Source organism: Spermophilus citellus (genome assembly GCF_964194105.1).
Source record: "Spermophilus citellus genome assembly, chromosome: 6".
NCBI classification, from domain to species: domain Eukaryota; kingdom Metazoa; phylum Chordata; class Mammalia; order Rodentia; family Sciuridae; genus Spermophilus; species Spermophilus citellus.
The window spans coordinates 6,121,410-6,139,357 of record NC_138187.1 but is presented as its reverse complement, the minus strand read 5'-3'; the positions used below and the strand labels follow the sequence as shown (position 1 = coordinate 6,139,357).

Below are 17,948 nucleotides of genomic sequence, written 5' to 3'. Positions count from 1 at the left end.
AAAGCCCAAGTCCAGTTATGTGAGCCCTGAGTCCCTGGAGAACACTGGAAGGGGTGGCAGATTTGTTATTAAGACAGTTCAGGGGGATGGGCAGAGTGCAGTGGGGCTCCATCCCCAGCACAAGCAAATGAAAACCAACCGAGGAGGAGACGCTCCATCAGTAACTGGAAGGAAAACACCTCTTGCCCTAGATGTAGCCAGCTCTGCACCCTCGGCCTGGCACACACGGGCTACGGCCTGCACTCCCCAATGCCCCTGCCCCCAGGTGGTGATGTCAGGAGGAGACTGGTCAGTGGCCACCAGTGGCTCCCCTCAGGAAAGGGGACAGAATTCCTCTGCCTCATGTGTACACACAGAAACACACCACGTCTGCTGGTGTGGCTGTGGACTGCCTGGCCTCACAACTCCAGCAACCATTAGTGCTGCTCATCAATGTAACAGCCCCAACAGACAGAGACAGGCGACATGCTAGTGAGGCTGCCACGGGCCCTCCCTCTTCCTCAGACCTCTGCTGGCTGGCCTGCTCCCACGTGCAGACACCCCATACAAGGCACAAGCTGCCATGCCACCATCAACTTGGGAAGTGGGAAAGCATGCAGAAGCAGCTTTTGCCCTCTTATAGCAAGTCACTTCTAGGTGTTCTTCCTGAGAACAGCCCATGGGGCAGCTGTAGCCCACTGGGTGCCGGAACCCACTGGCTGCCATCAGGGTGTCCTTACACAGGCCCTGAGACCCACCAAGAAATGGGACACTGAGAGGCTTCTAGTAAATTCTGAGGTGCTCGTGGAAGAGTCCAAAACCTGGCCTGATCCATTTATTGTGATACATGTAATAATTACAGATAAAGAGCTGGTTTAAATTAGCTTCTGGTTGGTATTAGTCATTAAATATAATTACACTAAGATGCTTACTTTCATGCACTAAAACTTTCTTCATTTTGGGTGCTGGAATTGAAGCCAAGGCCACCCGCAAGCCAGGTAAATGCCCTACCACTGAGCCACACCCCAGCCTCATGGCCCTTCCCCTAAGGATTCTGTTGAAAGTTCTAGTATAGAGCTGGGGATGTAGCTCAGCAGTAGAGTGTTTGCTGGGGTTGACGTGAAGGAGAAAAAGCACCTAATGGTTCCTGTTTTCAGCTTACAGTGATTTTTTCTGAGAATGATCTATAGATTCATTGAAACTCAGTGAAAATTTTCACAGGTTTTGTGGAAAATGACAAGAGAATTCTAAATTCTATATAGAAACACAAAGAACCTAGAATAAACTGAAAAAGAACAAAGCCGGAGAACTTTCACTACCTAAATTTAAGCCTTACCACAAGCTACAACAGTTATGTTGCCAGGACGCGGACACTTAAGGACAGACACACAGATCACAGGCACTAAGCTGTGGTGCCCCCAATTTCTAACCAAGGTTCCCAGACAGAGCAGTGGGGATGGAAGTACTTAAACAGACAGTGCTGAAGCAACCGCACACCACATACATGAAGCCAATGGCAGTCTCCAACCACACCCAGATTCACTGGAAATGGATCACAGACCTACATGTAAGAGCTAAAGCTACAATCCTTCTAGAAGACCATGTGGGAGAAACTTTTGGCTTTGGAAGAAGCAAAAAAGTCCCAGACAAGCCAGGCATGGTGGCGCATGCCTATAATTCCAGTGGCTAGGGAGGCTGAGGCAGGAGGATCTCGAGTTTAAAGCCAGCCTCAGTAAAATAAGGCACTAAGCAACTCAGTGCGACTCTGTCTCTTAAATAAAATATAAAATAGGGCTGGAGATGTAGTCAGGTGCCCAAGTTCAATCCCCAGTACAAAAAAAAAAAAAAAAAAAAAAAAAATCTGTCCCAAACAGATCACTAAAAGCATGAAGTATAATAGGCAAAAGTCATAAACTTGACTTTCTTAAAACTAAACAACTTAAGGGGATGGAGGTTAGCTTAGTGGCAGAACACTTGCCTAGCATGAGGGTTCCATCCTCCACACTATAAAAAAGAAAACAACAACAAAAATCTTTTGCTCTTCAAAAGATAATAAAAAGACAAACCACAGACTGGTGATTTTAAATTCTCTTCGGCTTTCTGTGTGTTCCAAATTTTCTATGATGGGCAAGTGTTAATTTATAGTAAATTTAAGGCAGGAACCCTCAGAACAGGAAGGACAGTCCATGTGTCACTTGAGCCTAGATGTAACTGGAAGGCAGGCGTGGCCTCCCTGTGTCAGCATGTTAAGCAGGGCTGCTGCCCACCAGACCATCCTGGTCAACTCTGAGAGGTGGGAAGTGGGTCTGGGCATCAAAAGGGAGGTACCTGGATGGTGATGGTGCCTTTCTCAGAATCTGTCTGCAGGTGGATTTCCATTTCTGGCAGGGTCTGGCCATCAGACACCAACTTGTGTCGCAGCTTTTCCAAGGCATCACTGGCATTGGAGATGAGCTCCCGTATAAACACCTACAGGACAGAAGCAAGAGGAAGGATAATGAAGGGCACTGACTCTGTGGGACTTGCCTGGCTGGCTGCATCTGCCCTAGCTCCAAGTTGAGACCTGATACAGATCACTCAGCCCCCAAACACAGATGGTCAAGGCAGGCCCACACATGAAGGGTGGGTCGCTCCTCCCCAGCACAGCTTTCTGTGGCAAACTGACTTCTACTGATCTTTCCTTTGGGGTTTTCAGTCAGGCCTGATATTATTACATGTCTATTAACTCAAATTATAGCCATTTTCTTTCCTGTCTCTTGCACAGCAATGACAAAATATTGTCCTCAACATCTTTCTCTCCTACTTAAGAGGGTCACTGCTTCATTTCATCTAGTGGGGTCATCAAACATCAGAGCCCCCCATGCTCTGGAGGAAGAGGGCCCCAGGCCCAACAGTCCTCTCACAGTCTGGGAGGTACCTCTGCCCCACGCAGAGCTCCCACTCAAACTATACTAGAGCACTCAGGTGAGGCGGGGGAGGCAGCTGGCCAGGCAGAAGGAGACCTGCGAGCATTCCTGAAAAGCCCCTTCCCACTTTGTACACTGTGCTTTACCCTTCTTCCCATCAGTGATTAGCATAGAACCTACAGCTTATTTGTTCTCTGCTTTATCCAAGTCCTGTCACCCTTAAATGTGTTTTAATCTCCTTGAAAAGTTCTTTTGTCACCCTCCCTGCTCTATGCCACACAGATAGCATGTCCTCCAGCCGCTGTTGCCCCACTAGACTTGCATGTAGTCAGGCCAGCAAAGAGGTAAACAAACAGGGGCCCCAGGGCACACCAACAGCACCTCAAAAATGGACCTCAGCACAGCTCATGCCAGCATTTGAAAAATTTTTAAATTATCAGCAGAATTCAAATAACTCCCAGATTGACTCTCCCAGAGTCAATCTAACCCCTCCAAAATCATCTGGATATACTTATCCATGAAGCTGAAGCAGATTTTGGTGAAAATACTCCCTGTGGTAGATTAGGATCAGGGCCTATCTGCAGCCTAATGCATTCTCACATCTAAGACATATCCCGGCACCTCGGCAAGACGGTGTAAGAATAGTTCTGCCACAAAACATGTGAGACCTGAAAGCGACAGATGGCACCACACCTCTTTTTCTGAGTATAGGGAACGGGCCACGATATCCAAAAGCTTCTTTGTCTCCGCCTGGAACTCGTGTCTGGAGATGGACCCTGGTAATCAATCACAGACGCAGCCAATAAAGCTATGTTTCCATCTCTGTGCAAGAACATGCTATAATACCACTCAAAACAATATTTAAGGGCTGGAGTTGTGGCTCAGTGGTAGAGCACTTGCCAGTCATGTGTGAAGCCCTGGGTTCAATCCTCAGCACCACATATAAATATATAAATAAACAAAAGATCCATTGACAACTAAAAAAAAAAAAAAGTTTAAGGTTCTAAGTTTTAAATATTCCTTTTTGTGTTTTTGGTAGTAGGGACTGAACCCAGGAGCACTTTACCACTGACTTGCATCCCTAGCTCTTTTTATTTTGAAGACAGAGCCTTCCTAAGTTGCTGAGACTGTCCTTGAACTTGTGATCCTGATCCTCCTGCCTCAGCCTCCCAAGTTGCTGGGACTACAGGTGTGTTCCACCATGCCCAGCTAAGTTTTAAATATTCTTCAAGAGTGAACAAAAAAGAAAAGTGGACAGAAAACAAAATCTCTCAGGTAAGGAGTCTCAGGAGCAGGACATCTTCCACATGACTCTTGTCTCCACGAAAAGGAGTGGGTACATGTGGAAAAGCTCTCCCACATGAGGTCAACACACTTAAGTGGGCTGTGGAGGCCAGCTTCTCAGAGCTGCTGGTCATGAGAATCAGGCTGGCCCTGACAACCAGATCCTGCATCATGGTCTCCAAAAAAAGTGGCATTTTATTAAATTACTTACAAAAGAAAGATGACAAAAACTCAGTTCTCTCAACATCAAAGATTCTTTTCTTGTTGCCTCATTTAAAAGTCAGAAACAGAACCCCTTCAGGCCTGGCTCTGGAGGCTAACTTGCCGTACTTCAGAGTTCAGTCCTGTGGAAGCTAGGCCAATACTCTGCTTCCATGATCATTAGCATAAGTGAATCGCCACTTGGCACACTCCCGGGTGACCACCAGAGGGGGCAAGGCGCAGTAGGAGAAAGCCAGAAGTTGTTTACTGGGACGGAAATGGAGGACTCACTAGTCTAGGGATCGCTCCCCACAACTGAGACCTACATGGGGCTGTAGTCAATAAGCAGCTCTGTCAATCACTGCCTCTGCCTCAAAAACCTCCCCTACCCTGCCACCAGTGACCCAAGAAAGACTCCCCAGGCCACATCACCTTGCACCGTCTCAGTGCTGCTAATGATGGAATGCAGGGGCTCCTCCTTCTTGTCCTCAGCAGCCTGCGACGTACTATACAGACGTCCAGGGTAGAAGCTGGAAACCAGGTTTTGCCTGGGGCTCCTGAACTGAAGTGGGGTCCTCTGAGGGCACAGAACTGACTTTCCTGAAAAGGCAAGGATATGGAAAGGATGACAATTAATACTCAGAAGCAGAATACCCCAATTTCTTCACATCTCCTCTGTGCAGCAGAGGAATGAGGATTTCTCTAAGGCAGCCTGTTGCTCTGGAGGAGTGAAAAGCGACTGGGCATGGTGTGGCTGCAGTTTTGGTGACATTCCCTCACATGTACCACACAAACGTGTTTTAATGAAAAACAGCGAAAGATATGTTCTATCTCGCAGCCAGGGAGTCAGCAGCTCACCCACTGGGTGCTGATGTCTCCTCCAGTCTGCTGTTCAGACTCCTCTGCCTTCATTGCCACAGAAACCTCACAGGCCCAGTGCTCTTGCCAGCTGGGTGGACCCAGGAGTCAGCAGGCCAGGGCACTGGAGATGCTTAGATGTTCAACACAGAATGGTCAAGGATATGTAGACGGTCAACATGACAGTCTGCAGGAATCCGGGCCTAAATGAATGTATCTGCCCTGTCAGGTACTCTCCTACTTTTTGGAAATTTGTAACAAATAGAAAGGAATGGGGGCTGGGGATGCGGCTCAAGCGGTAGCGTGCTCGCCTGGCATGCGTGCGGCCCAGGTTCGATCCTCAGCACCACATACGAAGATGTTGTGACCGCCAAAAACTAAAAAATAAATATTAAAAAAATTCTCTCTCTCTCTTAAAAAAAAAAAAAAAAAGAAAGGAATGATGTAGAAGGTACAGAAACAAGGAGACAGGTTTTTTTCTTTGTTTTTGTAGTTGTATATGGGCAGCATGCCCTTATTTTATTTATTTTTATGCAATCCTACGGATTGAATCCAGTGCCTCACACATGCTAGGAAGTGCTCTACCACTGAACTATAGCCCTAGCCCTGTTTTTTTCCCCATTTATTAATTTTTTTGGTACTGGGCGTTGAACTGAAGAGTATTTACCACTGAGCTACATCTCCAGCTCTTTTCATTTTTTAAGACAGGGTCTCACTAAATTGATAGCCTGGAACTTGCGATTCTTTTGCTTCAGTCTCCAAAGTCGCTGGGATTATAGGTGTGGCCACCCTACCCAGCCCATCAAACATTTAAGATGCCAACACTCCTGCATGGTCAGGCCATGCCCTGGGTTCTCTCTTCCCACCGTCTATTTGGCAACCCCTCCCCACACCTCATACAGGAGGCCACCCCAGCAGCACTCAGGGCCCTCCCCTCCTCTGGCCCAGTGCTGCATCCCTTCACAGCAAGAGTTGCAAAGCTTGAGATCCAGTCTTTAACTCTACATGGTCACCTCAACATCGCCTGGTTCCACCTTGTTGTTGAAATTGTGGGGCACCTGTGACCCCGACCACATGGATGCAGGCTGCTCTGGGCTGGGACTCCCGCACTCCAGTCACAGCCTGCCAATTGCCTCCTGCCCCGCCCTCCAGCAGGTGTGTGATGCCCCTATACCCACACTTTCACCTGAGCCCTGATGGCACATGGAAGCACTTGCTAAGCTTCTGTACACGTGCACGTGTACACACACACACACACACACACACACACACACACACACACACACGGTGCTCCTGCAGGGGCTGGCATTCCACTCTGGTGGGTTGGACCTGGGAAGAGCAAGCCTCGGTCCACTCCAGCCATGGAGCACATTTCCCGAGACCATTACCTCCCTCCACCCGACCTCTTGCTCTGCTGGAGGCCCTTTCCTCACCACTGGGGCTCCTGGTCCCCTCAGCTCTTCTTCTGCCACCTTGCTCTACCCCAAAAGAACACCTGAAATCAGAGGCATCTGTTTCAACTAGTTCACAGGTATCAGTGGTCAGGGCCTGAAATGTCTTCTTGGGGACACAATTCAAAACCACAATAGACTGGTTACCTACAAGGAGGTGTGTATTGTTTCCTGTGGCTGCCCTAAGAAGTGCCGCAAACCAGATGGTTTAAACAACAGAAACTCATTGTCTCAGAATTCTGGAGACCAAAAGTCAGCAATCAAGGGGTGGGCAGGGCTGGCTCCACCTGAGTTTTCTGGATGGCCATTCTCCACATTCCCAGCCCTATAAGGATGCTAGACTGGGGCCTGCCCTACTGACTTCAGCATAATTTGATCACCGCAAAGACCCTATCTCCAAATAGGTCACATTTACTGAGAAGACTTCAGTTTTGTTCTTTGGGGTTTTTTTTTTTTTTTTTTTTGGTGTGTGTTGGGGATTCAACCCCCAACTGGTATATGTGAATGGAGTGGAAAGAGGGAGGGTATGTGACACTCCTAAGCATACCTCTTTGTATATCTAACTCTTTGAACTATAGCAATGTTTTAAATGAGCCATTAACCATGCAGGGCATGCAGGAACACAGAAGGAAACACAAACAGTAGCAAAGGTGCGTGTTACGGATGATACAATGAGCCTAAGAGGAAACAAGAACTAACCTAAGTGATTTCAGAAATTGGTGTTTATTGTGAAGCTAAACTCAAAAAGGACTGCATATAACTACTGTACTCAGGTTGCTAAATCTGTTCATCAGTATACATTAGCAAGCCCCAAACTGCTCTGGGTGTGGACCAAGTTCAAGCAAGTGGGTGAATGAGTCCAGCTCTTCCCTGAGAGACAAAGGTGGTAACAGCAGGAAGGAGGTTGGGGAAAACCCTGTAGGACTACACTGGAAGTGGAGGCTCTGTATGGACTCACCACCTTGGTCTAGGTAGATCAGATATACAAACCAACGCAGAATTTGTGACCAGGCCTCACACATGCTAGGCAAGCACTCTGCTGCTGAGCCACACCCCCACCCCTCCATAATTTAAAATATGTTCTTTTTTAATTAACGGACTGTTTATATCTTTTATTTATTTATTTATTTTTAGTTCTCGGCGGACACAACAACTTTATTTTATTTTTATGTGGTGCTGAGGATCGAACCCAGCGCCCGGCGCATGCCAGATGAGCGCATTACCGCTTGAGCCACATCCCCAGCCCAACTGTTTACATCTTCTGACAATTTTTCTACTATATCCTGAATCTTTTCTTACTGACCTGTAAGAAACTTTTATACACTAAGGAAACTAGTTCTGTTTGCAAAACTTTCATCACTTCAAGATTAAATATGATTCCCCGTGTCTGGTGTTTCCTGGTCTCCCCCTTAATATTTAGAATTCTTTTGAAAGGGCTGGGGATATAGCTCAGTTGGTATAGTAACTTGCCTTGCATGCACAAGGCCCTGGGTTCAATCCCCAATACCACCACCAAAAAAAAAAAAATCTTCTGAAAGGATGTGATATGTTGTGATGGAATAAGTACATACGTACCCATAGTTGGAAAAAGGAAGGAAAGCAGCAATCCATATTTCTACCTGGAACTTCAAGATTCTTGAAACATAATTTTAAGACTACATCAATCCATATCACTATTAAAAGCAGGTCTAGAGCCAGGTGCAATGGCACGTGCCTGTAATCCCAGCGGCTCTGGAGGCTAAGGCAGGAGGATTATGAGTTCAAAGCCAGCCTCAGCAAAATCGAGGCACTAGGGCTGGGGATGTGGCTCAAGCGGTAGCGCGCTCGCCTCGCATGCGTGCGGCCCGGGTTCGATCCTCAGCACCACATACCAACAAAGATGTTGAGTCCGCCGAGAACTGAAAAATAAATATTAAAAATTCTCTCTCGGGCTGGGGATGTGGCTCAAGCGGTAGCGCACTCGCCTGGCATGCGTGCGGCCCGGGTTCGATCCTCAGCACCACATACCAACAAAGATGTTGTGTCTGCCGAGAACTAAAAAATAAATATTAAAAATTCTCTCTCTCTCTCTCTCTCACTCTCCTCTCTCTCTCTTTAAAAAAAAAAAAATTCTCTCTCTCTCTCACTCTCTCTTAAAAAAAAAAAAAATCGAGGCACTAAGCAACTCAGTGAGTCCCTGAGTGTAAATAAAATACAAAATAGGGCTGAGGACGTGGCTCAGTGGTTGAATGCTTCTGAGTTTAATCCTCGGTACTACCTCTCCCCTGCCAAAAAAAGGTGAATCTGCTGGTCACAGTGGCACACTCCTATAATCCTAGTGGCTTGGAAGGCTGAGGCAGGGGATGGCAAGTTCAAAACCTGACTCAGCAACTTAGCAAGGACCCGAGCAACTCAGTGAGACCCTGTCTCTAAAGACGGGGGATATATGCCTCAGTGGTTAAGTGCCTCTGGGTTCAATCCCTGGGACAAACAAAAAAAGCAGATCTGATTTTAGATTTATTGAACTTTTGATGACTCCACGAATAAGCCAAAACAGTGCAATCAATCTGCCCAAATCAGATACCAAACGTACCATCTGCACAGTATCTGTCTTCATATTTCCCCCACACCCTATAGAAAAAGCCACAAACCTCAATGTCAGGCCACAATATCCTTGCGTTAAAGTATCAGTCAGCTTGGGGTCGCATAGAAAGAGAAACACTTGGGAGTCTGAATGTGACACCATCCATAGGACCTGACAGTAGGCCTTCTGTCAAGGCCCTCTTCCCCTACTGTGGTTCTTAGTAACCTCTCCCTACAAAGAGTTACAGCACTTACTTTCCATGCTGCTCAGTTAAAACTGCTGTTACATGCTGGCTTGAGGCATCTCTTCTATTAATTTCTTGTTACTATATAATTTATCTCACTAAATTAAGAGTAGGAATTGCTGAGGGCCATTGCCAAGTAGAAATGACGCATCCAAATTTTCTTGCTAGCGTACCCCATGTTAAATGGATTTCGCTGTTGACATTGCATGTAAGGTGACCTTGCTCAAGGAAGGTGGATCCGGGTTTAGAGCTGATCAGGTTTGAGGAAGTATCCTGGTCCTTGGGTTTAGGGCGTTCCGGTTTAAGACAATAGGGGTTTTAGGGAAGTTGGAGGTTGAAGATTATTGCTGCCGGGATTAGGGTGTTCCTGCTGCTTGTTCCCATTGAGATTCAAAGGAGATTGGAAAAAAGCCTCGTGGAGTAGGTGAATTGGGCGGAGGAGAACTGGGATTGCCCCAGAGCGTGTGTGGAGGCCGGTGTGAGTTCGGGAATAAAGAATTGCTGTTTGAATCTACAAAGCTGTGTGGTGGCTCGTGATTCTGTGCCCAGCCAAGACATTGGCAAGGAATGAGCTTATATTTCCCTGTATCAAATACTCGGAAGGCAAGAACATCCATACTTCTCAGGAGGCATCTATTACAAAAGCAGTACATCTCCAGATGCAGAACTTTTTTTTTTTTTAAAGTTGTAGGTGAACACAATACCTCTGTTTTATTTATTTATTTTTAGGTGGTACTGAGGATCAAATCCAGTGCCTCGTATATGCTAGGCAAGTGCTCTACTGCTGAGCCACAATGCAGGACTTTTTATAAACCTAGATATCACTATGTTCTAGCAGACACAAGGTGGTCCACAGTGGCGTTAGGTGTTCTTCAAGGGCTTGTTAGACAAGTTTGTTTATTATTTACTTATTTATTGTGTATGTGTGTGATACTGGGGATGGAACCCAGGGCCTTGCACGGGCTAGGCAAGTGGTCTACCACAGAGCCACACTCCCCCCCCACTTTTTTTAAGAGAGAGTGAGAGAGGGGGGAGGGGGAGAGAGAGAGAGAGGGAGAGGGAGGGAGGGAGGGAGAAAGAATTTTTTTGATATTTATTTTTTAGTTCTGGGCGGACACAACATCTTTGTTGGTATGTGGTGCTGAGGATCGAACCCGGGCCGCACGCATGCCAGGCAAGCGCTTGAGCCACATCCCCAGCCCCTCCCAGCCCCTTTTTTGACTAGTATGAAGGAATGAGAACAGCACCTGCCCACAGAGGCCACCAAAGTAAGGTCAATGAGTAAAAAACACTGGCTATTGTGCTTTAATATAAAAAGATCACCCATCTGTCTTACCAGTCACTGTCCTTACTATGGTTTTACTTCAAAATGTCATCTTCAGTTACGCTCCTTAGTAATATTTTTCTTTTTCTTTGTACTAGAGATTGAACCCAGCACTTTACCACTGAGCCACATCCCTAGCCCTTTTTGAGACAGCTGCCTCACCTGGCACCATCTCCAATTTTATCATGAGTGACAGCAATAAAAACTATTTCACATTTAGTTTGAAACACTTCCTGACGGGCTGGGCTGACTTGTGTCCTACCACATCAAGTCTCCTACAGATAAGCATGAACTCAGGATCATCAACAAAAAGAGATGATCGGAGCTGCTAACGAACAAGAACAGGAGACTATGAAGGCAACTGACACTTCCTAGAAGGGGTCAACACAAAAGCAGGCAGGCTGGAGTTAGGTGGATGAACGCCAAGAGAAACCGCTCAATGACTTGAAAAGCCAAAGGGAGGACTGGAGCAATCACAGAAGCTGAAAGGGAAATCCCTGAAGGAAAAGAGTCAAAGAAAGAGCCTCTCAAGTTCCTGAGGGATCCCCTAAACCATGCTGTGTGGCAAACTGTAAGCGACCCATCCAAGGACAAATAATGCAGCTGCTGTCTGTGCAGTTTGATCAAGTCAATAGCCCACTTTAAAACAGAAGCAACTCAGAAAAATAACAGCCTATAGAGTCCACAAAACAGCACCTGTAGCACCCAGAAGGTAATAAAAAAAAAATCACTGATACAGAAAGGGGAAAATGTAACCCCTGCTCAATAGTAGAGTCCATGGAGGCTGATCCCCACAGATCCAGATACTGGAATCAAAAAGACACTGGTGTGTCAAGCATGGTGGCACACCACACGCCTTGATCCCAGTGGCTTGAGAGGCTGAGGCAGGAGGATCACAAGTTCAAAGCCAGCCTCAATAACTTACCAAGACCCTATCTCTAAATGAAATATAAAGAAAAGGAAATAAAACCCACAAAATTCAGGCCTGCGATCACCTCTGGATGAGGACAGGAAAAGCATCAGGGAGGCGGCGGGGCCTGGAGGGACTGGTGTCTGAGCCATAGCAGCTGGGGAAGAGATGCTTTTCATTGCACACAGTCCTCTGAATTCTGCACTATGCATCAATAACCTATGCACAGTGTAACCTGTTCATAAAACTATCTACAGAAATGATCAACTTACAACACATAAAAATTCACCAGAGATACGAAACACACTTAAAAAGGACACAGCAGAGCTGGGTTGTGGCTCAGTGATAAAGCACTATGTGAAGCACTGGGTTTGATTCTCAGCACTGCATGTAAATAAATTGTTAAAAATAAAGGTGCAGCCAGACACAGTGGTACCCGCCTGCTCGACAGGAGAGTTGAGAGCCCGCCTGTAATATCAGCAGCTTGGGAGGCTGAGACAGGAGAATTGCGAGTTTAAAGCCAACCTCAGCAACAGCAAGGCACTAAGCAACTCAGTGATACCCTGTCTCTAAATAAAATACAAAATAGGGCTGGGGATGTGGTTCAGTGGTTGAGTGCCCCTGAATTCAATCCCAATTTCCCTGTGCTTAATCCTGAGTTACTCCACATTATAAAGCAGTAATTTGCCATAAGTTACTCCTTTTTTAAGTCCAAGTACCAAAGTGGGATAACTCCATATCTTGTTTTTACAAGTCAACAACCACCATCTACCTGGCACAACTATAAGGTGCAAAATGATAACTTGTGCCAACTTATCAAACTAAATCAGAAGCAATCACCTGGACACCCCAAATCATATCAGAAACACTAGACACAGGAGCTTATCTACCTCAGAAGACGTAACACCTTCACCTAAGATCCATAAATGAAGGAGCCCCTGCAAACTGGACTTAGCAGCCCCCTGGCCCTGTCACCTGGTCACTCACCACAAACTCTGGAAAACTGTCACAGTGATGAACCTCGGCTTCCATCTCCAGGCTTCAGCAGAGCTTGGGTTTTCCCATCCTCATGACCACCCAAGTGTCAGCCCACTCCAAGCTGACACTCTGAAACTGCCTTCTGTATTTCCAGACCCACATTTTGACAACTCTGCAGAACTGGCTTGTTAAAATTCTTATGTGACCACTTATAGTGACTCTCCTTATCTGTTCTCAGCCTGTGCTCTTGGCACAGTATCCTGTAACCCTGTGACTGCCTTAACCCTTTCTTAGTCTTTCTGTGATCTGTGTATATGTATATATATGTGTATGTGTGTGTGTATGGTATACGCATATCTATCTATCTATCATTGTGTAAAGTGTGAGCACCACAGATATCAGAAATTTAGATTAGAACAGAATAAAGGAACTTGTGATTCGCCAGCTCTATCAGTGGTGTAGCTGGTGAATCTGTTGTTCTAATAAACCCTGACACTGTGGAAAGAAACAAACGTTTGGTATATGTCAATAGCACTGCTCACTCACAACAGCCCCAGAGAAGCCTGCCAGGTTAAAGCTACTGCAATGGAGGATGATAACTCCTCAGTACTCAAGACACAGTTTTGGTATGGAGGCATTTCACAGATGAAGTGTTCTTCAATCTCAAAGCCCTGCAGGGGCCAAAGCACTCAATGGAAGACAAGGAACTGACATCCAACAATACCTGGAAACCACCAAAGAATGGCTCAGCTATGTCCCAACTAACCAATAGATCTTTTAGAAAGACTTCCAATCATATAAAATAAAATATTTAGGCTGGGCACAGTGGCGCCGACCTGTAATCACAGAGACTCAGGAGGCTGAGGCAGGAGGATGGCAAGTTCTTAGCAACTTAGTGAGACCCTGTCTCAAAATAAAAAGGGCTGGGGATGTAGCTCAGTGGTAGAGTGCCTATAGGTTCAATCCCCAGGACCAAAAAAATTAATCAATAAATTAATGTTTAACTTTAAAAGTAAGCTTCATGGAAAATTTACTTGCCAAGGCTAGACTACTGGTGGATGAACTAAAACAGACATATGCCTTAAATTTCTCCTTCTGGGTACTATATCACATCCAGGTACACTAGGAAGATGCACACTCTTTATTTTGTTCTTAATAATAATATTAATATCTAATTTTCTGCCTTATTAATATGGCATTTTGGCTATCTCAAAATTAACTATATTCTAATCACAAGGTTGCTAAATATGTGAGCCATTCTCTTAAATCAGTTACACCCATGACTAAGTTACACTTGCTTTCAATTTCCCTCATCTATAGGCATCTACCCAGCTAAAAAGCATATAGAGAGAAGCCCCACACATAGATCCTGGATCTGCAAGCTATGGCTTTCATGGTCTGTAATTCCTAGTGGGTTCAGCAGAAATAACCAGCCACACCAGAAACAAACCTCCTGAAATCTGTCTTTACTAAAAGTTGCAAAACTATAAGGAATCCTGATGGACAAAGAAAAGCAGCTTCCTTGTGGAAGCCAAGTCTTCAGTATCAAGACTAAGTAGGACGGAGTGTGAAATGGATACAGTTCATTTACTATCAGAGCGCTTGTCAGTATTCCAAGAAGCAGAGGAGCACTGCTGGGTTCAGTGCAAATCTCCCTTACAGAACTTACCTCTGCACCTGGTATTTACTGACATTCAGGGTATCAGAATTTACTCTAGTTTTCTCATCAGCTCAACACACACTCCCTCCTCCTTCAAGCCATATTCCCTCTTCTTGTCAGGGGGCAGCAAAACTCAGCTAGGGACTAAAGTTTTTGCTACTGTTACATCTGGGTTGATTTTTCCTTTCTCAGACAGCTCAGATATTTTGGTCCCCTTGGTCCTCACCAAGCCAAGGCCCACTCAATACCTTGCAAGTAGTTGTGCCACATCTTCCTCCTCTGCTTTTGTCTATGCCCTTATGCCCCAGCACCCGAATCACACAGATGGCAAAAACATTAGTCACTAAACCTGTACTATCATGTCATCTTAGGAACATAAAGCTGTTTCACAGAGAGGGTAAAATCTGACAGCAAGCAGCACCCCACTCCATCCCAGTCTGGGAACACCACGAATTCACCTGGATTCTTGTGAAGGCCGCAGCACAAGAGGGATAAAAATTAACAGCACGGGTTCCAACCATAAGCAGAGAAAGAAAACAAAATAAATCAAGGAAATAAAGTATGAAATGGGAGGCTGCAGCCAGGCAATGCCACCCTCAGGATTGTAGCAGGGTCCAGGTAAGGTTCTTTTCTTTTTTGTGAGTGTATGGTGCTGGGGATTGAACTCATGGCCTTGTGCATGTGAGGCAAGCACTCTACCAACTGAGCTACATCCCCAGCCCAAGGTGAGGTGCTTTTCATTTGATGAAACAAATCTACCAATGCTTGAGCTCCAGAGCAATCAGCAACCATCTCTTCTAATGTGCCCAGAGCTTGCAGGCGACCCCACCATTCTTGTTTCCAAGACAGACACTTCTAACAAAGACTCCAGCTCACAGGATGAGAAGGAAAAAAATCAAAAAAATACTCAACCCTGAAAACAAAAGTATCTGGCAGAATGAAGAAGCACAGCTCAGTGGCTGCGGTGATCATGATTGCCTGGCATCCCATCTGCTTGACTAGTCAATGCACTTGGGAAGACAGTCTGCTGTGGATTTTCTGGCCGTAGCTCTCTGATGAAAACTAGCCTATCAGTCTGGTGGTCAGCCAGCCAGTTCTGATACTTGCCAGAGCTCTGGTGAAAAGATGTGATGGCAGTTTATGTTTGTTGTTGTGGAGGGTTCAAGCAAGAGTCCCTCATGTTCAAGGCTCCGTTCTGGACAGCCCTTTCTCACCCCAGATTTCTTATTTTGTTTTTTATTTTTTTCTGAGATGCTGGAGATAAGGTCGGGCGCATACTAGGTAAGCACTCTACTACTGAGCTACATTCAATTCCCCCAGTTTACGTTTTTATTATTAACATCATGTTTTCCAGGTAACCCATATTCTGCCATCCCTACTCCCAACAATGAATAACTACATTTACCAGGGCACAGAATTACTTTTTTTTAAATGTTATTGTATTTTTTTATACCTTTATTTATCTTTACGTGGTGCTGAGGATGGAATGTGCCTCATACGTGCTACGCAAGCGCTCTGCCACTGAGCCACATAACTGCAGCCCCAGTTCTGCAAAACATACTCTGGTGCAAGCAGATGAAGCAGTCCTGCATGTGTTTCTGTGCTCCCAATACCCTACAAAGGCCTCCACAGAAGCCTAAGCACACTGCCCAGTTCACATATGACACTAACAGTAGGGTCATATTACCTCTCAAGTCAGAGAGTATTTGAAATGTATTTGTTGAATACACTAAGTAGTGAGCAAAAATGAAAAATAAAAGCAGAAACCCTAGCCCATATCTCACAGGGATATTCTGAGGAAGAGTGAAGGGGCCAGTGGTGATGGAGTCAGCAGGGTTTGGAAGGATGAATCCTACATTTGAAGCTAATCACATGTTTGATTCCAGCAACACTTTCCTAAGGAAAAAAAAAAATCAAGGGTTCTGGATTTTCTGTATGGGTGGATTCACCTATAACCACATTCTTCCTCCCTTAGTATATAAACGATGTTTTCTTCCTTAATAAATATTTTACTTTTACACTTGTGCACACAGGTGACAACATCAAGGTAACACAGGGGCCTCTGCAAAGCTTAAACTGCTATACCCTCAGGTGCAGGAAGAGCTGGGGGCCAGGGCACACACCTATAATTCCAGTGACTCCCAAAGCTGAGGTAGGAGGATTCCAAGTTTAAAAAACCACCCTGGCAACTTGAAACCTTGTCTCAAAATAAAAAACACTAAAGAAAGGGGTGAAGATGCGGCTCAGTGGTTAACTTATTACTCTGGGTTCAATCGTTGGTACTACAACAACAACAACAAAGTGCAGGGATAAAGGACAGAGAGTAAGGGAAAAAGCTAAACAGAATAAAGATGTGGAGCACGCCTCTATAACCACAGATTATAGATTAATTCCGGCTTGGGAGACTGAGGCAGGTGAATCACAAATTTCAAGCTAGCCTCAATAACCTAGCAAGACCCTGTCTCAGAACAAGAAATAAAAAGGGCTGGGAGCTGGGGTTGTAGCTCAGTGGTAGAGCGCTTGCCTGGCATGTGTGAGGCATTGGGTTCAATCCTCGGCACCACATAAAAATAAGGGCACTGTGTCCATCTACAACAAAAAAAATAATAATAAATTTTATTTTAAAAGGGCGGGGGGGGGGAGGCGCTGGGATGTGGCTTATGGTAGAGTGCCTCAGGGTAATCTCCAGGACCAAGGGAAGCGGGGGAGTGCTCACTGTACTCTTACTGTAATAAAATAACCTGAAATAATCTTTATTGCATCTAATAGGACGTTAAGCGAAGAAACACACATCCACAATACAAAACTCTGTGTCGCCACTGGAAACACGCTGGATACCCGTATACTGATATTTTCATGTCAGTATAAGGAAAATACTTATAAGGATATATGTGAGTATATATAAGGATGTACAAGGAATACTGGGAGCGTTAAAAAATTCTGGAGCACGATGCATATTTGACTCAGGCCTTTTTAGGCAAAAAGTTATACACGTACACGTGCGTAGCGTGAGTGTGCAGAGCCCACTAGGAACGCCAACACCTGCACCGTGGTTATCACCGACTGGCAGCAGGAAAGCGGGGCTTAAGGTCATTCTGCATTCACTGCTCTACCCACCGATTCCTGGCCCTTGGGGCCCCAGAACCCGAGCCGGGCTCAGCCGGCGCGCGGCGGCATCCGACGAACCACGGACCCAAGCAGCGCGGAGCTCCTGAACAGCTGGGGCGGAGGAACACCAAACCAGCGCCGCGCCAGGCCCCGACGCGGCAAGCGGCTCCACTCTCCCGAATCCGGCGCTTGCCCGCTCTGGGTCCGGCCGGCCCCGGGACCTCGAGCCCGCGTCCCCACGTGCCCCACGCCGGCCTGCTGGGTGGCCGAGAAAAGAAGCCCTACCCTGCGCCCGCCCTCGGAGAGACGACCCGCTTCCCTCACCTTCCGGAGCGGACGCCAGCGCGGGAGCCCGCAACGGAGCCCGAAGGCGGCGGCCCCAAATCAGAAGCGTCCGCAACTCCCTAGCCATGTTGTCCTCAAGCGCCTCACGGGGAAGAGCCACGGGGAAGAGCCGCGGGGGTGGGCCTTCCTTGGGCGCG

General features: G+C 46.3%; 1 protein-coding gene across 1 annotated transcript in view; it reads right to left on the bottom strand.

The window, feature by feature from the left end:
• TRAP1 (TNF receptor associated protein 1) overlaps nt 1-17,941 on the bottom strand; it is a 38,526-nt gene extending 20,585 nt beyond the window's left edge. Inside the window, exons 1-4 of the mRNA XM_081296731.1 lie at nt 17,791-17,941; nt 4,803-4,970; nt 3,579-3,661; nt 2,308-2,448 (exon numbers count right to left, since the gene is read on the bottom strand). Coding sequence (XP_081152857.1) covers nt 2,308-2,448; nt 3,579-3,661; nt 4,803-4,970; nt 17,791-17,878 — 480 coding nt within the window. The 5' untranslated portion in view covers nt 17,879-17,941. The remainder of the gene's footprint in view (nt 1-2,307; nt 2,449-3,578; nt 3,662-4,802; nt 4,971-17,790) is intronic.
• Between the last annotated feature and the right edge of the window lie 7 nt (nt 17,942-17,948).